General features: G+C 36.0%; 1 protein-coding gene across 2 annotated transcripts; it reads right to left on the reverse strand.

Moving 5' to 3' along the window:
• Positions 1-1,567: 1,567 nt before the first annotated feature.
• On the reverse strand, positions 1,568-25,901 carry LOC149800869 (GPN-loop GTPase 2-like). 2 transcript variants are annotated; one of them, XM_089954888.1, is made up of 5 exons: positions 25,806-25,897; positions 24,587-24,633; positions 21,080-21,761; positions 14,564-14,662; positions 1,568-1,888 (listed from the first exon to the last, which is right to left on the reverse strand). In XM_089954888.1, exons 3-5 carry the CDS (start codon positions 21,683-21,685, stop codon positions 1,685-1,687), a joined length of 909 nt encoding a protein of 302 aa, XP_089811014.1. In that variant the 5' UTR covers positions 21,686-21,761; positions 24,587-24,633; positions 25,806-25,897; the 3' UTR covers positions 1,568-1,684. The 2 variants fall into 2 exon arrangements, with proteins under 2 accessions (XP_089811014.1, XP_089811013.1); XM_089954887.1 differs by lacking the exon at positions 24,587-24,633 and having other exon boundaries at positions 25,806-25,901.
• Between the last annotated feature and the right edge of the window lie 181 nt (positions 25,902-26,082).

Raw genomic sequence — 26,082 nt, forward strand, 5'->3', positions numbered from 1 at the left:
AGAATGCAGCCTTTAACACAGTGTAGACGAATTTTGACCATTTAAAAATTCTCATACTCTCAAATAATCAGTTATATTCTATGTATGAATAAAGCAACAGAAGAACAGTTTCTGTCTGTGTGTGTGTGTGTGTGTGTGTGTGTGTGTAATATTTGGATTTTTAGCGTAGCTTGAACAACTTTTCAGTCATATCCCTATGATGTCTGCAATATGGCTATTTATAGTAATGTCTAGCACTGGGGCATGATGCCAAAAATATGTAGCAGTATGTCCCACTCAGTCATATTATCCTGACACCAGGCCGACCAGTCCCAACACTAATCTCTTAATGCTGAGCACCAAGTGAGGCAGCTGCTAATACCATTTCTATAAGTCTTTGGTTTGAGTTGGGCAAGATTTGAACCTGTGACCTCATGCATCCAGAACAGTTTCTAGCACAGTTGAAGTATCTTTTATTTCAATATACGATGCCATGTTATTCTTTGTGAATAAACTTGAAAAATTATGACATGCATATCATTATACAATTAATACTGCAGCATGCCTCTGAGATTTAATTATATAAGTTTTAATAAGCTGTTTACTTTATATATTTCAAATCTTATCTAAAGGATGAATGCAATAAATCAAAACTATTTTACATGTGATAAAGCTCTTCATTTTTAATCTGTATATCGATGTCAATTATTTCTTCCAAGGGGCTTTAGAAACAACATGGTAATCAAGAGGAAAGTATCAGAAATTAATAACCAAAACAACAAGCACTTTTATTAAAAATTTCATTTACTGAGAATGAACTGTGAAGTCCATGCAGACGAGTCTGTAAATTTACCCATGTGTATATGATAACAGGTACAAATATATGTAGTTGATCAAAAGGGATGTATGTTGTTGCTAGGCAATTTTTCTAATGTACATTCTGTCATAGATAAGTAGGAGGATATTCAATAAATATAAAACAAGTAATTTGCTTCTAAATGATGCATATTTAACTGAATGTTTCAACAGCTAGATCACTGATAAATACCACAGACAATGGTACTAGTGTATTGTATTGATTCACAGGGCAAATGCAATCAGATCAGTTGGGGGTGCCATAAAACCCACTTTGGCTTAATAAGATCCATATGGACCTAGATTGAGTGGATGTCCACTAAGCTTAGTGGACATATACCAGATGTAGTAGACATCCACTATTGGTAGTGGACACTTAATTCTTTGCCCCATATTTACATTCATGACACTGAGTGGGAAATATATAATTCATGATGTATGTACAGTATAATTTCCTTCTAGAATTTTGTGGGATTTATGGAATTTGTTTCAGAAAATTTACATCAAACGAATTGCAACTTAAGTTAATTTTGTATTTCATTTTCTAATTCCATCAGCAAAAACTCATGGAAGGTTTCATATAATTAATTTGAAGATGATTACAAACTAACACAATTCTGATGCTGTGAGCAATGATCCTATTATTTCCAATGTAAAATGCCAATATAGCAAATCCAAGGCAAAAAAACTGCATTTGAAACCTAATAAATACAAAGCATTTCAAAGAACAACATTTAATTCACCTGATGCTTTTATTGAATAAAAAAGAAACATACATGTATATTTATTATTAAGTCAGATGGGAATTATTTCTATGTTATTTGTAAATAGCTGGTCCTAATTGTACATATCATGAATCCTCCATTTTATCCATGTTAATATCAGATTCAGTGTCCATGTACTTTTCACGCACATCTTTGATCTTTTCATACTCAAACTCTGCTCCTACAGCATATGACATAAGGGACTGCAAATCCCTCTCTTCCAGGTCACCAAAGATGTATCCATTAGCATTATCTACCACTTTCATCACACGCAACATGCTCTCTTTATCCTGCAAAATGGAGAAACACACAATTAATTATAGACCTTTGTTCTTGTGATTATAAATTTTATGAGCCATTAAACCAATTCTATGCAACTGATTTACTAGCTGAAAAAAATCCACATTCACCAAAAGAAAAGTCTATAATTATTTTAATGTATGACATCATGCATAATTTTTAACCAAACTTGTTTCCAAATAGTGATAACGCCACAAGGTGTAAAATCATGTAAAAGTCAATCATGTATTGACAGTGCATATTGAATTATTGCAGATCACATGATATGTGCCATTCAGTGAAACTGCAGATCTAAAAATGCAGGTAAATATATGCTTCATTTGTACCCTCTTTTAATAGTCATTGGATGAAAGTATTTAATATTTTCCTATATTGTGATACTGCATTTATTAAAATCAGGTATGCAAGTTGTTATATTATGTTGCAAGCTGTTATGTTATAATGTTACACTGTAAGGTATTGTTATGTTATGATGTTACACTGTAAGGTATTGTTATGTTATGATGTTACATAATAAGGTATGGTTATGTTTTGATGTTACACTGTAAGGTATTGTTATGTTATGATGTTACACTGTAAGGTATGGTTGTGTTATGATGTTACACTGTAAGGTATTGTTATGTTATGATGTTACACTGTAAGGTATTTTTATGTTATCATGTTATGTTGCAAGCTGTTATGTTCTGATGTTACACTGTAAGGTATTGTTATGTTATGATGTTATATTGTAAGGTATTTTTATGTTATCATGTCATGTTGCGAGCTGTTATGTTATGACAATATGTCACAAGATGTGTAATAATGTTATGCTGCAAAATGTTTCATTATGATGTTATGTTGCAAGATGTTATGTTACACTGTAAGGCATTGTTATGTTATGATGTTACACTGTAAGGTATTGTTATGTTATGATGTTACACTGTAAGGTATTGTTATGTTATGATGTTACACTGTAAAGTATCGTTATGTTATGATGTTACACTGTAAGGTATTGTTATGTTATGATGTTATGCTGCAAGCTGTTACACTGTGACATTGTCACAAGATGTTTTTATGTTATGCTGCTACAGCTCTTGATACAATATTGAGTTTAAATGTAGGACATGACTTCCAGCAAGTTATTACTGACAATTTATTTATAGAATTTGAAATAAACAGAATGACATGACAGCCGTGTTATATTTCACTGTAAAGTATTCAACTCAGCCATAATATATTTCACACCATTCAGCCCAACAATATGAATGTGATCAGCAATAAGCCTGTATCACCCATTTGTATTTTACAAAATACTGAACTGGCAAATAAATAATGCATTCAGCAAATGGTTTTAGTGAAACCAATCTAAGAGTAGAATAGGTCTCTTTGATAAAACTTGTCTGATCTGAATGAGTATTAAGTACATCTATTATCTCAAAAATAAGCTAAAAATGATGTCTGTTCGCCAAGATGGAAGTCATACATGAGTGATCTCCCCTAGGATAGAAAGGCATTGGCAAACTATATCCCAGAAATAATTAGCTACTTCTGGAGTGGATGTGCGTTCACTTCCATAGATGTAATTGCCTGAAGGCTTGGAAGGATATAAATATTAAGACACATTGTTTGCTTTACTTCTGAATTATTGGCCGAGTCAGCAAACACGACCTTTCTGATTGGTCACTGCTAGCCTAATGCACCATTTGTTATCATCAGTAATGAAATCAGTGCTTGGGTCCAGTACACCTGGCTCGCTCAGTGTTGTTGTTGTTGTAGTTGGGGTTTAATGCCATTTTTCAGCACATGATAGGCTATACATGGTGGTCAGTATAAATGGCAGAGGAAAAACCTGGGAAAACCCCTGAAAGAACAACGAGAAGCTACCTGCATGCTTTCTCACATACCCACATTGGCAGAGCCTGAGACTTGAACCCAAACGGAGAGGTGAGATGGCAATGATCTGTAACAGTGAGTGTTAAAACCATTCTGCCACTCAGGGCCCCAAAGCTAGCTCAATGCACTGTGGACTGTTATGACAATAATCACAATAACTCACCAGTTGAGTGATTTAACTCTTGTCCATTCCAGTTGAGTGGTTTAATACATGTCCATTTGCACTGCAAGAATTCATTGTACCTCATCATGTACAATAATTTGCCAGCTGAGTGGTTTAACATTAGTCCATTTGAACTGGGAGGATTCATTGTATCTCATCAAGTACAGGATGCTGGTAAGTATTCAGTTTACACATTAAACTGATCTATTAACCATTAAAGGGAATGCCATCTGCTCACATTTTATTCCATATATCTAGCACAAGACCACTTGTTAACTATTATGATAGCAACCAGCAGCAATTTTCACTGCTTCATTCAGACCTAAGGATATGAGTATTTTACTCTCAGGTTTGGAACTGCATTTATAAAACAATCTGAATGGGTTTCTTGTGAACACTGCAAAACATAAGCTTGTGATACCTGTGGTCTTAATCATGAAGATGTTAATTGTGCCTTTCAGAATGTATAAAGCAGCTTAATGATCAAGATTAATGATTGTGTTCAATTATTTGACTTTGTTTTGAGTGTGTGATTTGGATTTTTAATGTAGCTTTAACAATTATCCAGTTATATCACTATAATGTCTGCATTGTGACAGTTTATAGTGATGTCTAGCAGTGGGGCTTCATGTCTGCAGCACCTTGTCCCACCAGGACACATTATCCTGACACCAAGCTGATCAGTCATAACAGTAAACTCTTAATGCTGAGTGCAATGTCAGGCAGCTGTTAGCATAATTTTTATAAGTCTCTGTACGATTTGGCTGGATTTTGAACCCACAGCCTCCCACATCCAAGGCAGATGCTCTAACTACTTAGGCAACCAAAGCAGTCCCATGTTTGAGTGAATATTCATAACATAATTGAATACTGTTGTTTCAAATGTGCAAGAAACATCTGGAATTGTCATCATAACATAGTCTGTATTGACTGAATGCATAACATAATTGAATACTATTGTTTCAAATGTGCAAGAAACATCTGGAATTGTCATCATAACATAGTCTGTATTCACTGAATGCAAAATGTGGACAGTACTTATGGCTGAATCAATATGCTGACAACTTTGGACTAAATTGTTGAAATTAAATAAGTTTGACTAATTTTAATGCATTTAGAATGTTCATTGTGTGTTTTTAGTCAATACTAAATTTTTTCAGTTGCATCATCCTATCGACCCATATACCTTTATTCTGACCAGCAATGCTCTTCCCTGATAGCAGGTAGCTAACAGTCCTAAGCATGTGCCAGTAGCCAATGAAATCTTCCCATAACCTATTTATACCATCACTGCTAAGGGTGTTAATAGCAATTGAACTTCTGAGCATGCCTACTAACTTACCCAATTTCTTTATGTCCATGAGTGTTGAGAACCTTATCTTTTAATGAGAGAGAGAGAATAGTTTGCTATCCGATGCTCCTCGAGATGTTTCTATAGATATTGAATATAATTACTGTTGATGTAAGTGAAGTGATGAGTCTACAAGGACATATAGCAAAAATACAAAACCTGATGCCTTAAAACATTATTACAAATACATTATATGTTGATGTTTTCATACATCAATATTTCTTGCCTGTTATGACAGGATGGTACATCTGTTTATAAGAACCTTTACAGAAAACAAATACCAGGCATTCAGAAGTCATATATTCCAGAAATGTCGGACACCACTGACATTTGAGAGACAATAACAGACATATTTAGGCATGATACGTAACTTTTTAATTGAACTAGAAAACAAGTACTGATCTCATACTATACTTAAAATGTACATTGTAACAGATGTGAAACTGTCTGATAGTCAGTGGTACAATTTAACCTCTAGTAGTAAACTGCCTGATGGCTTCCATCAATGGTAGATTGTAACCTGTACTAATAAACTGCCTCATGGCTTCCAAAAATGGTACAATGTAACCACTACTAGTAAACTGCCTGATAGCCAATCCATCAATGGTACAATTTAACCTCTAGTAACTTCAACTAGTAAACTGCCTGATGGCTTCCACCAATGATACAATGTAACCTCTACTAGTAAACTGCCTGATGGCTTCCACCAATGATACAATGTAACCTCTACTAGTAAACTGCCTGATGGCTTCCACCAATGATACAATGTAACCTCTACTAGTAAACTGCCTGATGGCTTCCACATATGGTACAATGTAACCTCTACTAGTAAACTGCCTGATGGCTTCCACCAATGATACAATGTAACCTCTACTAGTAAACTGCCTGATGGCTTCCACATATGGTACAATGTAACATTTACTAGTAAACTGCCTGATGGCTTCCACAAATGGTACAATGTAACCTCTACTAGTAAACTGCCTGATGGCTTCCACCAATGATACAATGTAACCTCTACTAGTAAACTGCCTGATGGCTTCCACCAATGATACAATGTAACCTCTACTAGTAAACTGCCTGATGGCTTCCACATATGGTACAATGTAACCTCTACTAGTAAACTGCCTGATGGCTTCCACCAATGATACAATGTAACCTCTACTAGTAAACTGCCTGATGGCTTCCACATATGGTACAATGTAACATTTACTAGTAAACTGCCTGATGGCTTCCACCAATGATACAATGTAACCTCTACTAGTAAACTGCCTGATGGCTTCCACAAATGGTACAATGTAACCTCTACTAGTAAACTGCCTGACGGCTTCCGCATATGGTACAATGTAACTGCTACTAGTATACTGCCTGACGGCTTCCACATATGGTACAATGTAACCTCTACTAGTAAACTGCCTGATGGCTTCCACCAATGGTACAATGTAACCTCTACTAGTAAACTGCCTAATAGTCAATCCATCAATGGTACAATGTAATCTGTACTAGTAAACTGCCTGACAGTCAATGGTAAAATTTAACTTCTACTAGAAAACTGCTTGATAGCTTCCATCAGTGGTACAATTTAATCTCAACTAGTAAACTGCCTGATAGTCAATACATCAATGGTACAATGTAACCTCTAGTAACTTCTACTAGTAAACTGCCTGATAGCTTCCATCAATGGTACAATGTAACTTCTACTAGTAAACTGCCTGATGGCTTCCATCAATGGTACAATGTAACCTGTACTAATAAACCGCCTGATGGCTTCCAAAAATGGTACAATGTAACCACTACTAGTAAAATGCCTGATGGCTTCCATCAATGGTACAATGGAACTTCTATTAGTAAATTGCCTGACAGATTCCATCAATGGTACAATGCAACTTCTACTAGTAAACTGCCTGATGGCTTCCAACAATGGTAGAATGTAACTTCTCCTAGTAAACTGACTGATAGCTTCTATCAATGGTACAATGGAACTTCTATTAGTAAATTGCCTGATAGATTCCATCAATGGTACAATGCAACTTCTACTAGAAAACTGCCTGATAGCTTCCATCAATGGTACAATAACTTCCATCAATGGTACAATGAAACTTCTACTAGCAAACTGCCTGAGAGTCAATCCATCAATGGTACAATGTAACCTTTATTACTAAACTGCCTGCAGGCTTCCAACAATGGTACAATGTAACCTCAACTAGTAAACTGCCTGATGGCTTCCACCAATGGAACAATTTAACCTCTACTAGTAAACTGCACTGTCTGATAGCTTCCATCAATGGTACAATGTAACCTCAACTAGTAAACTATCTGATGGCTTCCATCGATGGTACAATGTAACTTCTACTAGTAAACAGCCTGATGGCTTCCATCAATGGTACAATGTAACCTCTACTAGTAAACTGCCTGATAGTCAATCCATGAATGGTACAATGTAATCTGTACTAGTAAAATGCCTGATAGTCAATGGTAAAATTTAACTTCTACTAGGAAACTGCCTGATAGCTTTCATCAATGGTACAATTTAACCTCTACTAGTAAACTGCCTGATAGTCAATCCATCAATGGTACAATGTAACCTCGAGTAACTTCTACTAGTAAACTGCCTGATGGCTTCCATCAATGGTACAATGTAACTTCTACTACTAAACTGCCTGATGGCTTCCATCAATGGTACAATGTAACCTGTACTAATAAACTGCCTGATGGCTTCTATCAATGGTACAATGGAACTTCTATTAGTAAATTGCCTGATAGATTCCATCAATGGTACAATGCAACTTCTACTAGTAAACTGCCTGATGGCTTCCAACAATGGTAGAATGTAACTTCTACTAGTAAGCTGACTGATAGCTTCTATCAATGGTACAATGAAACTTCTATTAGTAAATTGCCTGACAGATTCCATCAATGGTACAATGCAACTTCTACTAGAAAACTGCCTGATAGCTTCCATCAATGGTACAATAACTTCCATCAATGGTACAATGAAACTTCTAGCAAACTGCCTGAGAGTCAATCCATCAATGGTACAATGTAACCTTTATTACTAAACTGCCTGCTGGCTTCCAACAATGGTACAATGTAACCTCAACTAGTAAACTATCTGATAGCTTCCATCAATGGTACAATGTAACCTCAACTAGTAAACTTTCTGATGGCTTCCATCAATGGTACAATGTAACTTCTACTAGTAAACTGCCTGATGGCTTCCACAAATGGTACAATTTAACCTCTGCTAGTAAACTGCACTGCCTGATAGCTTCTATCAATGGTACAATGTAACCTCTACTAGTAAACTGCCTGATGGCTTCCATCAATGGTACAATGTAACATCTACTAGTAAACAGCCTGATGGCTTCCATCAATGGTACAATGTAACCTCTACTAGTAAATGGCACTGCCTGATAGCTTCCAACAATGGTACAATTTAACCTCTACTAGTGAACTGCCTGATAGTCAATCCATCAATGGTACAATGTAACCTCTACTAGTAAACTGCCTGATGGCTTCCATCAATGGTACAATGTAACCTCTACTAGTAAACTGCCTGATAGTCAATCCATGAATGGTACAGTGTAATCTGTACTAGCAAACTGCCTGATAGTCAATGGTGAAATGTAACTTCTACTAGGAAACTGCCTGATAGTCAATCCATCAATGGTACAATGTAACCTCTACAAGTAAACTGCCTGATAGTCAATCCATCAATGGTACAATATAACCTCTAGTAACTTCTACTAGTAAACTGCCTGATAGCTTCCACCAATGGTACAATGTAACCTGTACTAATAAACTGCCTGATGGCTTCCATCAATGGTACAATGTAACCTCTACTAGTAAATGGCACTGCCTGATAGCTTCCAACAATGGTGCAATGTAACATCTACTAGTAAACTGCCTCATGCTTCCATCAATGGTACAATGCAACCTGTACTAGTAAACTTCCTGATAGCTTCTATCAATGATACAAAGTAATCTGTACTAGTAAACTGTTGTTGTTGTTGTTGTTGTAGGGTTTAACGCCATTTTTCAGCACACGATAGGCTATACATGGCGGCCAGTATTAATGGTGGAGGAAGAACCCGGGAAATCCCCAGAAATAACCACTGACCCTCGAGAAGCTACTGGCAAGCTTTCTCACATACCCACATTGATGAATCCGAGACTCGAACCCACGCAGACAGAGGTGAGATGGCAGTGGTCCGTAACGGAGAGCGCTTTAGACCACTCGGCCACTCGGGGCCCCCTACTAGTAAACTGCCTGATAGTCAATGGTACAATGTAACTTCTACTAGTAAACAACTTCTCTGCCTCTATCATGTCTGGTGATAAACAGTCTTGTCACTTTTTAAACAACATAAGAAAAATTACTTTCAGCAATAACATTATACAAATTAAAAAATATACTGTTGATAACAATGTACTAATAAAAGGCAAGGAAAACCAAGTATAATTTTTATAGCAAAACAGTCCACACCAACAACTTAAATGATACTGTTTCCAAGACAACAACAGTACATGCAACCGGCAACAGTGACAGTGTGTACATCAGAGTAATGAGAAATTGACACCTGCATTGCAATAATGTTGCAAGAAACAAAACAAAATAAAAACTGGTAAGATTTTAAGCATATTTGTATCAACAAAATATTTTATACAAAATATTTTATACAATGACCTCAAAACTTAATGAAATCAATCCTTACAATAAATAAAATGTGCAAATGTATTTTAATGTAAGTTCAGGAGTAGATAGAATAAGACCTCCAGAAGTTGGCTCTCAAGATATCCTCCAACAAGGAGAGATTCAAGTAGGCCCATGATATAGCAATGGCCCTAACTTGAGTGGCATTAATTCTAGTGAAAGAAAGGTCCATCTCAGTGAGGGCTGATAAGCTTTCTTGATAGTAAGGAGAATCCAAATGGAAATGGTGCCTATTTAAATATCAAACCAACCTTGTAAAGGCAAGAGATATGATTCTGACCCTTCCATCTTTTGGAGGAAGCCCAAACAATGCTTAAAATTCCAACAGGGCAAATATGCCTATCTTGATCATCCCCTGCACAGATATGACTTAGACTGGGATCTCAATATTAAGTAAAGCAAATGAAGGTAGCTGATTCATAGCCAGGAAAATCAGGCTGGCAAAGAAAAGAAATGGAATCATAGATACCACTGAACCATACATAACTCTTTCCCACCAAAAAGGCATGATTTTAACTCATTCTCCTCCCAAACACTGAGACCAGGATGACCTATTTCAAGGGTATGTTCGTGAAGAAAGCTTCACTCATTGGTTCATGCTGGTGGTGGGGTTAAGATAATACCCAAAGTGCACATGAAAGGTTCCATCTAAGCATTAATGAGCAAGATACTTATCTCTTAAGCTCAAAATACCTGGTGAGATCAGAAAGATGAGAAGGATCTAGAAAACTTAAAGTACTAGAAAGGTTGCCCTACAGTCCTTAATGGAACATTCTCTTTCATCAAAAGGAAGAGATGAAAATCTGCAACTGCAGTTGAAGGAGGACATAGACATGATTAATGCATTTCCTACTGCACCAATTACAGAAGATTTTCCATCTGGCTTTCTAAATTTTGGAAGCAGATTGCCTCCTGGCTTTGGCAATGTAGCTGGCAAGCTTGCTTGAAAACTGGTCTTAGCAGATCAAACATTTGATACAAGCCAAATGTGAAAGTGGGGAATATGGATTTCTGTGTAGGACAGACCCCCCAGTTCTGTGACAGCATGTCCCGTCTCTGAGGTAGTCTCTTGGGTTCATCTACCAACAGATCAAGGAGATGACCAGTGGAGCCAATGGAAGCAATGAGGATGAACAAAGACATGGAGATCCTGGCTTGGTGATGAAAATGAGGGATTATTTCGCACAAGTGTCCTGACAATTCCACTTCAAACTGAAAGTGTCCACCACCCAGGAACTTTGATCCAGCGATAGGGAGACATAAAATGGGAGTTGTTGTCCAGCTGCATAGCAAACAAGACTACTATTGGTCTCCCTCACAACTGAAAAAAAAAATGCCTCTGCTACTGATTGTGTAAACCCATAAGGACCACAAAGCCATGGACAGGCTGTCTTCCAGGATATTTCTCTTGCACAGAATGTGGCTGATTATGATGGTGATCTCCTCCAGAACTGCACATCAAAGGAGGTTCCAGACTTTGATGCTTTGAAAAGGAACATATGCATCGTTTCATTGCATGAGGTGTAATATGTGTTGTCTGAGGTAAGCACAATGCAATTATGCCTTATCAGGCTGACGCACCATTTTAGGACAAGAAACACTGCCTGGACTTCTAGGCTGTTGATATGAAGGGTCAATTATTCCTGAGACCAAGGTTCCTTAACTCATTCGGCCCCAGAGGTTTTTGTCGTTTTTGCCTGAAATGTGCGTAGGAACGAGATTTGGGGTGCTATTTCTGAATACATCGTAATACAGCGGTTTTCAACGGATTATCCATGAGAATAATGCCTAGTTGTATTAGAAACATCAATTTCCATTGGTTATTTTGCTTGCGCATGAGCAGATGGGTAAAAGTTGGAGTTCTTTTTTTTTTTTCTTTTTTTTTTTCGCTTAATAGACCCATCATTTTCGTATGGAGACCGCAATTTATTCCAAATGCCCACCTTATCCTAGTTTTTGCAAAGGTTCACCTGTCTGTGTGCAGTTAAGACCGGTATGCCTTAGATCTGAGGCCAAAAGGTCTAAAATCCGGACACAAAATCGCATTCCGATCTCGAGCGAATTTTGGGTGGAAAAAAAAAACGGGTCCAAAAAATGAGCTTTTTCTAACTGTATTTTGTAGTGCAACTAGAACTTCCAGATTATTTTATATCATTTTAGAGCTATATCTGTCTGCTATTTTTTAATACCATCCACGTTGGTCTATCTTAAATGGCCTTGATGCTGCAGGGCTTTGAAGTAGGGTACAGTCTCATCACGCCTACAGACGGGATCGGGGCCGAATCGGTTAAGAACTAGTCCCTCTGGCTCCAGATGAGTATCCCATCTTGAATCTGATGCATATGTGCAGAGAAAATAGTGGGGTTCCAGGGTGTGACCCGGAATTCTAGTTAGAAACTAGTCCTGATCTAGCCATCAACTCAGGTGGTGACAAAAATTGGATCCTAAGAGAAAGAGCAAGATAAGACACAAATGAAGTCTCCCTATGGGAACTAATTACACAGTGGCATTCAGAGTTCCAGTGATAATGAGGTAAAGGCAAGCCAACAATGAAGTCTTGACAAAAAGACCATCTATGATTTAAAGAATCTGGACAATCCTGTCTGGGTGAACACAAACTATCCTCTGACTGGTGAGGAAATTCAGTTCCATGTTCACAAAGTCCTGAGAAGGGATAAGACAGGTAGGATATTAGACCAAGATGAGTCTCTGTCAGCCAACACAGAGGGACAGGACTATCAGAAGATGTTGAGGATGTTGTGCATCAATCAGCCATGAAAATGCTGGTAGCTAATGACCTTAAAAGACCTCAAGAGAGATTCTTGTACCCCTATCAGGTTCAGGGGATAGAGGACAGGCCTAATGGAAGAACCCAAAATTGAAGTAGCTGTTGGCCCAGACAAAACTGGAGGTGTTTCCTGATGGTTTGGGCTTTATGGTATTATTGACTGAATGAAACAATCTGAAAACAGAAAACCGGACTTGGCCATTTTCCTTTCTCTTTACTGTGTCATTCCATAGAAAGGTGTACACCTGTTACCTTGCACAAACCAGCCTAAGGATGTCCGTGAAAGGGAGGAGATTCCCAGAAAAAAATTGTTAACCTACCTATATTCTGGAAAGGACCCACACATTGTCTGTAATTACTAAATTGCATAAGAAAAGAGGGTTAGCTGGCAACTATGAACCTGGATACTGGGAAGCGTATGATGATGCAGAAGATGGTGTGACTCCTCCCATTGGCCTCTATGACCATTTTATCCAGAAAAAGATGGGCTGGAGGGAGTTTTGAACTGGGGCTGCTTGTATGACTTGAAATTGACCCTGTCTGAAGAGCTTCACTTGACTATTGAGGGTTGGTGTGCTGCTTACTCAGTTTAGACAGGCCTGGACTTATGGCCTTTGTCTGGTTCTGTTGATCAAGTTTTGCAATGCCAAAGAGGGGATCAGACCTCTGAAAAGCATCTCTGCATCATATAGTACAGCCATCAATGGGATTTGGTTGGGGGAGCTTATGGGTCCTGGAAGAAGAATAGATCCAAAAACAAGAGGCAGAAACCCACCCCCAAAATTGTCCATAAAATCCCAGTGTCCATTTGCCTGAAAGGCACTGTCGCCTGGTAACTGGCACTTGAAGCATGATGCTTGGTGATGACAGGTGCACAGTAACCAGTCCACTGATGTCGATTTGATGGATAATTCTCTATTCAGAGCACACTCCGGTATGAGATTTGCTGGAGAAACTGAGATAATGTTCCTGATCTTCCCTCTCTTGGGGAATGCATGACTTGCTCTTATTGTGCACCTTTACCTTCCCTCCCTTGGAGGGGCCAAGGATATCTCCCTAACAGGAGGCCATAGCACAGTTTGTGTGTCAGTGATTAAGTGAGGTACAATCACTCATCAAAACTGACTAAAAGGTACAAATAAAGCAAGGACTGAAAAAGACAAAATATATTTTGTAAAAAGAGGCCTAAAGACCAAAATGAGACCAACTTTGCTGACACATATGGCTTAATACAGGAATTAAAGGGTACGATATCCTGTACACTGATAGGACTAAGGTGGCAGAGTGGGAGCATGTTTTATTCTATCCTGACCCTCAAATTGCTACATGGAGGACAGAATAAGACTGGGACTTGGCATCCTGGAAAAGGGTTCAAATGTAATAGTAGCAGGTAATGCATAACAAATATGAAAATTAATACAACCCCTGTGGTTGTTGTTGTTGTTGTGGAGTTTAATGCCATTTTTCAGCATACGATAGGCTGTACATGGCAGCCAGTATTAATGGTGGAGGAAGAACCCGGGAAAACCCCGGAAAGAACTACCGGTCCACAAGAAGCTACTGGCAAGCTTTCTCACATACCCACATTAGCCGAATCCGAGACTTGAACCCACGCAAACAGAGGTGAGATGGCAGTGATCCGTAACGGAGAGTGCTTTAGACCACTTGGCCACTCGGGGCCCCATATAACCCCTGTGGCTGAGAAGGTATGTGGAAAGTCTAGAAAATATCACCCCTACCAAAGTGTCAAAACTTAACAATTCTGAACCATGAAATTTACCTGTATGTTAAGTGTCACAAAAGAAACCAGACTGTATTCCTCAATCACCTCTACTAAGGCTGCATTCAGCTTTTTGTACCTGGCAAAGGAGGGATCATCCTGTCAAAGAAGGAAATAAACCATTATCACATTTAAAATGATTGATTTTTTTAAAGACATATCTCAAAATAAGAAAGCTATTAAAATGACTGAAAATGAAATAATGGATAAAAAGGAGAAAGTGTTAATGTATAAGTTTCGATGATTTATTACTGGGGCATAGCTAGATGAATACAAACACTCAACTGTGTGAACCTGAAAGGAAGACAAATAATTTGATGCTTAAGATGCCTTAGATAATTATATCAAAGGTATGCCCTAACATTTTAAAGTCTTTAAACACACACACACAAAATGATCTTATCAACAGTGTATATTGAGTGACATAACATGCTATCATTGTCTGCTTTAATTTAAATCATTAACTTATCTGCATTTTAATTACATTTCCAAGTTTACACCAAATTTGGTGCAAAGTAAACATTATCTGCTTTTTATAAATATTTCAAAATTCTTAATAGCCATTTTTTTTTACTTTTTATGCTTATCCTGGACAATGAGGAACCTTGTTGTTTATAATTGCCTTCACATTTTAACCCGAGTGTGGCAAATATAACCTTTCATTATGCATTAGTGGACTGTTCCTATCCTATGCCAGTGTACAAGAAGGACTCTGTTAGTCTTACCTATGTACTATATACATTGATTGTACAATACATGAATATGGTCTAAAAAACATTTAAGCACAAAATCTTCAAGTTAATGATGACCAAAAAAACAACTGCAGCTTGGATGGATGGGGGAAGTTTGGGGTTGGGGTGGGGTGGGGCCCTGGAAGGCCAAATGGTTTAAGGTACTTGCTTCTACAGATCACCCACAACTTACCTCTGCTGACATGGGTTTGACTCTGCTCAACCAATATGGGTATGTGAAACCGATATGGATATGTGAAAAAGCTTGCTAGTAGCTTCTTGTGGTCAGTGGTTTTTGCCAAGTCTTTCCTCTGCAAAAGATACTGACTGCCATGTATAGTCTATCATGTGCTGAAATGGCATTAAACCATACTAAAGCAAACCAAATTGGATGAATGGACAAGGATAAGACTATATGAATGGACAAAGATAAGACTATATGAATGGACAAGGATAAGACTATATGAATGGACAAGGATAAGACAATATGAATGGACAAGGATAAGACTACATGAATGGACAAGGATAAGACTATATGAATGGACAAGGATAAGACTATATGAATGGACAAGGATAAGACTACATGAATGGACAAGGATAAGACAATATGAATGGACAAGGATAAGACTATATGAATGGACAAGGATAAGACTATATGAATGGACAAAGATAAGACTATATGAATGGACAAGGATAAGACAACATGAATGGACAAGGATAAGACAATATGAATGGGCAAGGATAAGACTATATCAATGGACAAGGATAAGACTATATGAATGGACTGGGATAAGACTATATGAATGGACAAGGATAAGACTATATGAATGGACAGGGATAAGACTATATGAATGGACAAGGATAAGACTATATGAATGGACAGGGATAAGACAATATGAATGGACAAGGATAAGACTATATTAATGGATAAGGATAAGACAATATGAATGGACAAGGATAAGACTATATCAATGGACAAGGATAAGACTATATGAATGGATAAGGATAAGACTATATGAATGGATAAGGATAAGACAATATGAAAGGATAAGGATAAGACTATATCAATGGACAAGGATAAGACTATATGAATGGACAAGGATAAGACTATATCAATGGACAAGGATAAGACTATATGAATGGACAAGGATAAGACAATATGAATGGATAAGGATAAGACAATATGAATGGACAAGGATAAGACAATATGAATGGACAAGGATAAGACTATATGAATGGACAAGGATAAGACAATATGAATGGACAAGGATAAGACAATATTAATGGATAAGGATAAGACAATATGAATGGACAAGGATAAGACTATATGAATGGACAAGGATAAGACTATATCAATGGACAAGGATAAGACTATATGAATGGACAGGGATAAGACAATATGAATGGACAAGGATAAGACAATATTAATGGATAAGGATAAGACAATATGAATGGACAAGGATAAGACTATATCAATGGACAAGGATAAGACTATATGAATGGATAAGGATAAGACCATATGAATGGATAAGGATAAGACAATATGAATGGATAAGGATAAGACTATATCAATGGACAAGGATAAGACTATATCAATGGACAAGGATAAGACTATATCAATGGACAAGGATAAGACTATATGAATGGACAAGGATAAGACAATATGAATGGATAAGGATAAGACAATATGAATGGACAAGGATAAGACAATATGAATGGACAAGGATAAGACTATATGAATGGACAAGGATAAGACAATATGAATGGACAAGGATAAGACAATATTAATGGATAAGGATAAGACAATATGAATGGACAAGGATAAGACTATATGAATGGACAAGGATAAGACTATATCAATGGACAAGGATAAGACTATATGAATGGACAGGGATAAGACAATATGAATGGACAAGGATAAGACAATATTAATGGATAAGGATAAGACAATATGAATGGACAAGGATAAGACTATATCAATGGACAAGGATAAGACTATATGAATGGATAAGGATAAGACCATATGAATGGATAAGGATAAGACAATATGAATGGAGAAGGATAAGACTATATCAATGGACAAGGATAAGACTATATCAATGGACAAGGATAAGACAATATCAATGGACAAGGATAAGACTATATGAATGGACAAGGATAAGACTATATCAATGGACAAGGATAAGACTATATGAATGGACAAGGATAAGACAATATGAATGGACAAGGATAAGACAATATGAATGGACAAGGATAAGACTATATGAATGGACAAGGATAAGACAATATGAATGGACAAGGATAAGACAATATTAATGGATAAGGATAAGACAATATGAATGGACAAGGATAAGACTATATGAATGGACAAGGATAAGACTATATGAATGGACAGGGATAAGACAATATGAATGGACAAGGATAAGACAATATTAATGGATAAGGATAAGACAATATGAATGGACAAGGATAAGACTATATCAATGGACAAGGATAAGACAATATGAATGGACAAGGATAAGACAATATTAATGGATAAGGATAAGACAATATGAATGGATAAGGATAAGACAATATGAATGGACAAGGATAAGACTATATCAATGGACAAGGATAAGACAATATGAATGGACAAGGATAAGACAATATTAATGGATAAGACAATATGAATGGACAAGGATAAGACTATATCAATGGACAAGGATAAGACAATATGAATGGACAAGGATAAGACAATATTAATGGATAAGGATAAGACTATATCAATGGACAAGGATAAGACTATATGAATGGACAAGGATAAGACTATATCAATGGACAAGGATAAGACTATATGAATGAACAAGGATAAGACAATATGAATGGACAAGGATAAGACAATATGAATGGACAAGGATAAGACAATATGAATGGACAAGGATAAGACTATATGAATGGACAAGGATAAGACAATATGAATGGACAAGGATAAGACTATATCAATGGACAAGGATAAGACAATATGAATGGACAAGGATAAGACAATATGAATGGACAAGGATAAGACTATATGAATGGACAAGGATAAGACTATATGAATGGACAGGGATAAGACAATATGAATGGACAGGGATAAGACTATATGAATGGACAAGGATAAGACTATAGGACTACATGCTCATATATATCAGTAGCATGGCATAATTAAAAAAACAAAGGGCAAAAGCTAACTTACATGATTTGGAATGACAAATCCTCATGTCTCTCACCTCTTTGATCCATGGGTTATAGCCCCAAATCATATATATATATATATATATATATATATATATATATATATATATATATATATATATATATATATATATATATATATATATATATATAAACAGAGAGAGAGACAGACAGAGAGAGAGAGGAGGTGTATTTTCCATCAGTAAGGAGGGAATATACAGAAATTCCAGAGTAATCTTGATACAGATTCAATTCTATTACAGCATGCTTTTGTTTTACATGATAAAACTGTATTTGTTACCTATTGTTTTGAATATAGCTGTGTCTATAGTCTACATCTTAAAACAATACTAAGAAAATGTTTCACATGAGAATATTTGTAAATTCATAACGTAATGTTTGAATTGATGGATTTCAGAGTACATGATAAATGGACACATTATCTTAACCATACAGATGCTGCTGCTGAAGCTGCTTATATTCATCATGTACTTGTAATAGATTTATGCTAATTATTATCCAGATAATGAGAGAACGCATCAGTTAAATATATAATTTGTCTGTTCTGTTATGCGAGTTGCAAGTTAATGATAGCAATTCTCTGAGAAGCAATATTTGGAAAGCAAAACTGACAGGTATCTTCCAAATGTTATTGTATAGAAGATGGGACACTAGATCATTTATCCATAACAAATTTGATGTGACAATGAAGCATTTAAAATTTGGGGTATTTCTCCCACAGGACCGGCAGAATAGTATATTGTTAGCCATATTAAAAACAAAATGTTCCTTTAATCACATTTTTCAAATGGGATATTGTGAAATATATTTGGTTCAAATCAAAATATGTTGACAAATTTTGGATTTGAAAACAAAAAAATAAATGTATGTTTTAGTCAATATAAACCACATGTTAAGATGTTAAAGTCAAGTAAGACTGCACATCATCCAAAGTTTTTCAGTAGAGCAGTTGTTTTCTGTTAAAATTTTATCTAATTTCTAAAGTCCACTAAATATTTTTTTATTTGTTCTGTTAGTGTGTTTTATGTTTACTGGACCTCTGTTAAATATCTTGTCCAGGTGTTGGCATTCCACTCAAAGTTTCTGTGAGCATGGCTTGATAGTCACTGTTTTCCCCTATTCCCAAGGACCTCAAGACAACTGTCCTTAATAACTGAAAGGCTCTTGAACACACAAATACTAAAACAAAATATTCTCTAATCACTTAATGATCACACATTACAAAAATATGACATCACACTTGCATGGTTTTTCTCTTGTTTCAACCTTGCATGACTTACTAGTAAGCCTTTTTGAGCCAAATATTAATACTTCTTGCCATGCAATACAAAGCATGACTCAAACACCAATACAAAGAATAATTCCAATCTCAAATTACTAAACATGTAGAATTAAAAATAACCAGAGAATTCTGAATGTTAATAAAATTATCGAAGTCCATTTACAAAATAATCCATGCTGCCATAAAACTCTTGAATGCTGCACATTATGATCTCTGCTCTAGAATTAGGCTAATTACTCGAATTGAAAAATATCTTCCCCACACTGATTCCTCTTAATCAACAAATAATCACTAAAATCCAACAAAGCTGTAAATGGACATGTAAATACAAATAGCATACACCCTAGGTTTATTACAATAGTTTAGGTGGTCAATTGCAGACATTGGTGTAAACACCTCATATTTTTATCAACAAGCTATGTCAGCACAATGACTTATATATATATATATATATATATATATATATATATATATATATATATATATATATATATATATGTCTCAGACATGCTTAATCACATATTTGGATGCCAATTCTTAATCTGGGATGCAGAAAATATTTAAGTGGGAGTCCTCCATATGTATGTGACTGGGCAGCAAAATTCAAAGACTTGCTAGTCCTGCTTCAGCCACGTGTGAGTGGGAAAATGTGTTGATCAACTGACCATTTGAGCTGTGCTGATATTTACAATGAGAGAATTCAGTAGCTGATGTGCAAGTTGCTATTATAAGAGTACATCAAAAGAACATGATGCAATAGCTGGGCGGCAATTTCAAAGACTTTGACTGGCTGCTGAGTGGTGAGAAAATGTGCTGCGATTTACAACGACTGAATTCTGAGGCAGAAATACACAGAGATCTAAATATGGTTATTTACAATAGTACATCAAATGAACAACTTTAGTTTCGTGCTCATTTCCAAGTGTAGCTGAGTATATATATAGAGAGAGAGAGAGAGAGATAGAGAGATAGAGAGATAGACATACACCATCTATACACTTACAAATATGAACAACAATGACCCAGATCTACCATCACATTAAATGCAGTAACAGATAGGGGTCTATGCTGTTTGTTCTAGTGATTAGTCCTAACAGCTGCATAGACCCAGATCTGCCAGCACACTAAGCAGTTGGATCTGACTTATAAGTCGGCTCATACTAACTAAACATAAGTGGATTTACTCACCCTGAACTGATCAAAGATGTAACTTAAGTGGATTTACTCACCCTGAACTGATCTAAGATTAACTTAAGTGGATTTACTCACCCTGAACTGATCTAAGATGTAATTTAAGTCCAGCACTTCTGTGTAGAAGTCAAGATTAAAGGCCAGTTTGCCAAACTTTTCTATCAGATCTGCCTTGGACAGCACATTGACATGTGGAAGGGCCACCTGTAGCATGGTGGAAAGAGACGTTAACAGTACTGCAATAAATTTTGAGGCATCACTGCAGTAATGGGAGTCAACAAGATGAACAGCTACTAGTCTATAGTCCAATTTTTGAAGCTCCTCCAGGATATTTCGGACAGAGTTATGATGTGTATATAGTTCAACCTGTCCTGGAAAGTCAAACAACAGATATTTTCCACACAGATTTTTCAACTTTTCTTTCAACCAATCTAAATTTTTCTCAAGATATTCCATACAGTACACAAGTCCACCATTTGGCCCAAGCTTCAGGTTTTCCATAGCGTCATCCAATGTAATGAGTTCAGATATGTCTATTGCAGCTTTGTATGGAAGGATGTCATTGGCTGGGTCTAGGTTGATCACTGCTACATGACGTCCAAGGCTCGTTAAGAACTGTGACATACCATTGCAGTAAGTAGTTTTTCCTGAGCCTGGAGGACCAATGACCACTTGACCAAACATGGCTGCTGGCAAATGTATCTACAGTCTAGCTGAAGAAGTTGATTATTGATGGAACTGTTCAAAACAATGCAGAGACCTGTAAAATAATTTTTTAAAATAATTATTTTGTAATAACTGAAGAACTGAAAAATTATTTATTCATTTAAATATGGCCTAGAGAACATAGTGGCAACACACTTGCTTCACAATTCTCATGTTTCAGGTTTCATTTCTGGTTTCTATCAACTATATGTGCATGGGCTTAAGTGGTTACAATCAAAGGTCAATGTCTATTTTTCTCCACCTCAAGGGTATGTAATCAACTGTAAACATTTAATGCAAAGAATAAAAGATGCTGAAAGTGATTTTGACAATGTACTTCATATGGTCTGCAGTATAATAATAATAATAATAATAATAATAATAATGCTTTATTTATAGAGGGTGACTCATTAGTTAAGGACTATTCTCCCCTGAGGCCCTCTTAAGGAGAGTATAACAATGCACATTATATGAAGATAGCAATAATTACTGTTTATTTTAACATGTTTAGTATTAAAATACTAAATTCCATTATCTATTAGAAACACATACATGCTCATGAGATCTTTTCTTAAATACTCTAATATTTTCCGCAGATTTTACATGTAGTGGAAGCTTATTCCACAGAACTGTACTAGAGTATTGGGTATAATGACATCAGACCTGGAAATTATAAAACTTGTAACTTGAAATTTTATTTTTATCAATCACAAATGATATAACATCCAAAAAATCCAAGTTGTAGGAATATATTTCTAATAATGTAATCATAAGATAATTGGAAAGTATGATAATCTTAAGCACATGTTAGTTAGCGTAATTGATTCAATCACAATTTGCAGGTAATACTACAAGAAACATCATCTTTCAATTTTATATGACTACATGTACTTAAAAACATGCAATTAATTATTGTATAACACATGACTACAATCAATGATTATGATAACCCCAGGTTTGAAAGGAGAATCACATATCGGATCTTGCCATTTTTTGACAACATTGTCAAAAGTGTTTTCAAATGGGGATAACTGCCTTGCGTTTGAAGATTTCAAGATGTTAATGGTAGAATTATACTGCTAACATTAAATTTGTGACAGACCACCATTAAATCCTTAAATATAGGCTCTTATCCCTTAACTGACTGATTGGACATTTGAATTGACAGACAAATCCTAATTATCCTGAATAACTGTCACAACACTAAATGTAATGCAAAACCATTAAGGTTAATTGTAAGGAAACTCAATTAATTTTAGTAATGGTAGAAGGTTTAAGTGGAAGCAGTAACTGAACTGTACCTTCTGAGTTATTATCTGTATAAAACGTAACAGAGAACAACTGAGAGAGAGAGAGAGAGAGAGAGAGAGAGAGAGAGATGCATAGGAAAGATTATTTAGAGTTGAAAAATAATGACAAAACAATTTTTAACATAAGTACTAATGAGCCTTTTACTAACATTGCATAGAACATAAAGACATAATATAAACATGGTTTACAACAAATACAGCACTCCATCACTGTAAGGTCCTTAATAATACCACTCCTGTTTTAAGCCCTTCATTATAATATCACTCCTGTTATAAGATGAGTATGGATCCCATTTCACTAAGTGATAGTAAAATTACATGTATGATGTGCTTCATTATAAGGCAGTATCAGTACAAGGTAGTAGGGAGCCATCCATTTAGTATGTATGCAAAAACCTGGCAAAGCTTGACCCCTCCCTGTACACATGCATACCTTTTTACACACACACCAACCTGTGTACGTATGCTTGATGTCCCCCCCCTTCTATAGAATGGCCTATATTTAATCAATGCAGAAATAATCAAGGATTAATAATATTAATGTGTTTAATAAAAGATAGTCCACCAACGCTGAAGTGGCTGGCTGCATCAAAGAAATAAGCAGCATAACTTTCACAAGCATATACATTTTGGTTACCCCCCTTCCCCCCTCCATGTGTATGTACTAAATGGACGGCCCCTACTGTATACTCTGTGGCTCCTACTGACAGTGTTATAATGAGGGCAGTGCTCAAAAGAAATTTTATACATGCATTTTATATATAGAGTTAAATTCCCACTTCAAAGATGTGTTGCCGTTGTTCACAAACTCATCAAAAACCTATAATACATATGGCTTAAGCATTATCATTCAAAGCAATTATTCATATACCTTTTGTTCTCCTTTAACATTTCTTTGATTTACCTATTGGTCTGATCCACATACTGAGCATACCTATGCAAATAATGGATACACCCACTACACCCTTCAAACACATCCCACTAGCTACTGTCAGCCAATTAAGTAACATGTTAAATGGTGGTTTATAACCTGACCTCTTAGCTTACCCCAGTTTAAACTGCTCAAAGGATGGTTTGACAGCAGTTCCAATCATAACTGTTTACTGTTTATGTATGCTACAGGTAACAGGCATATAGTAAGAGTGGTGCTTTTTTCTGTTTTTTGTCATTTTTTTCTATTTTTGAAGATTACTGAAAATTGTTTTGTTGAAATACAACCATGTCAGGGGGGTTGGAGTAAAAAAAGTCTTTTTAACATGACATGATGTGTTACAATTTGATTAAAATCACATCTCCACTTCATAAATGACAGTGGTGATCTGATTTTAATCAGACTGCACAGTGTTATGGAGGGTATCCCAACATCTTGAAAATAAATTTCTGCACTTCATCAGTGCAACAAAAAAAACCTAGACAAATCTGATTATTTTTTTTAACAAGCCTGATGGACACCACTTTTAGAATACAGGATGGGCCCGAACTGAAATTAGAGGGGCCCTGGGTGTCGGGCTAACTGATTTTTTAAGCACTAGAGGGAATAATGTATGAACGCAGCAGAATGTATAATTACAACACTGTCCTTTTTCTGTCCAGACATGGGCCCTCTAACTGATACACCTGAAAGAGAGTGCAATGTTTTGGTCAAGTGGTTTCACTGTAAACTGATTGCAAACAAACACTGAAAAGCTTCAATTACATGCCATGGGAATAAAGAAACCTGTATTGAACTGTTATGCTGTTAGAAAATTATATTAAATACCAACTGTAATTTGATACACAGGAACTTTTGAAGGAAAGCTTTAAGACAAGTAACTCTCTCAACGTTTATTCATCAAAATTTGGCCAAACTGATTAAAATCTGATCTCAACTGCTCTACATGAAGATCTGACAGTGACTGCCTTGGGGTCATGTTCTGGTGATCTATGTTATTACCACAATTGCTAATTTTCATAAGCTGCCAATCAGATGAAGTCTTAAGCCTTTGCGTTATGCGAGACTAAGCAGTATGGCTGAAGAGTAAAAATGTGTGCAAAAGATGTGATTCACTTTCAGATATCTAAAAGCTGAATTTCCATTGGCTAATTCAAAGTTTACCAGAAAATTACCCTTAGCATTCACTGTCAGATCTACATGAGGAGTATAGAGGATATTGATATAGCAATAAATAGATAATGGCTGACCTCTGGGAAAAACAATGCATTACATTAAATATTTTGCAATGGCAATGTCGTGTGACCAATAATCGCAATTTTGGGCATGGATACTGGACTTAGGGCTTGTGGAGTTATAGATTGTGTAACTGTGTTCTGCAAAGTTACCGAACTGTTGCAAAATGAATTTGAATTCATTCTGCACTGATCTACAAACATGTTTAAAGTCACCAGCCCTGGGCCTGTGTCTAAACAATTTTTTCTTTGAGTAATGCTGTCATACCTTAATTTCTTTTCGTTCATTAGTTTATAATTTATAACCCGACTATCGCCGCGTTTCATTACCAAGTATTTGATTTGTCCTAAAACGGGAGACGTAAAACATATTTTTTAGCACCAAAACATAAATAATATGTGATACGTCTCATATCATTGCTTACAATTTAGCTATCAGTCATACATGTATATATAATATTTGTTTATTACGTTAGTACATACATGACATAATTATAAGCAACGATACGAGCCCCTGTGATATGTCTTGCATTGTTGCAATGATTGTAGGACTACAGTAGTATTTGATAAGACACATAGACACAAAAAGTCGAGCATAAACTAAGAATATTATTAATTCATACCTAAACGATGTCAATTTTTTAAACACTTTAACAATTTTATAACTGTGTTCTGCAAAGTTACCGAACTGTTCCTAAAGGCACGAATACCGAGATATTCCAAACGGTCATAAACCGGTGTATCTATAGAATAATGGAAAACTTAATTATCTACTTCGCTTTAATCTCTTATTTCCTTTATTACACAATTTATTTACAATAATTAAATCATTACGGTTTAATTATTTTTGTGCTAATTTGTACGATGAAACAGTTTATTAAGAGACAAAATTCACCTTTG

Source organism: Sinohyriopsis cumingii, chromosome 4 (genome assembly GCF_028554795.1).
Source record: "Sinohyriopsis cumingii isolate HCF-2022 chromosome 4, ASM2855479v2, whole genome shotgun sequence".
NCBI classification, from domain to species: Eukaryota; Metazoa; Mollusca; class Bivalvia; order Unionida; family Unionidae; genus Sinohyriopsis; species Sinohyriopsis cumingii.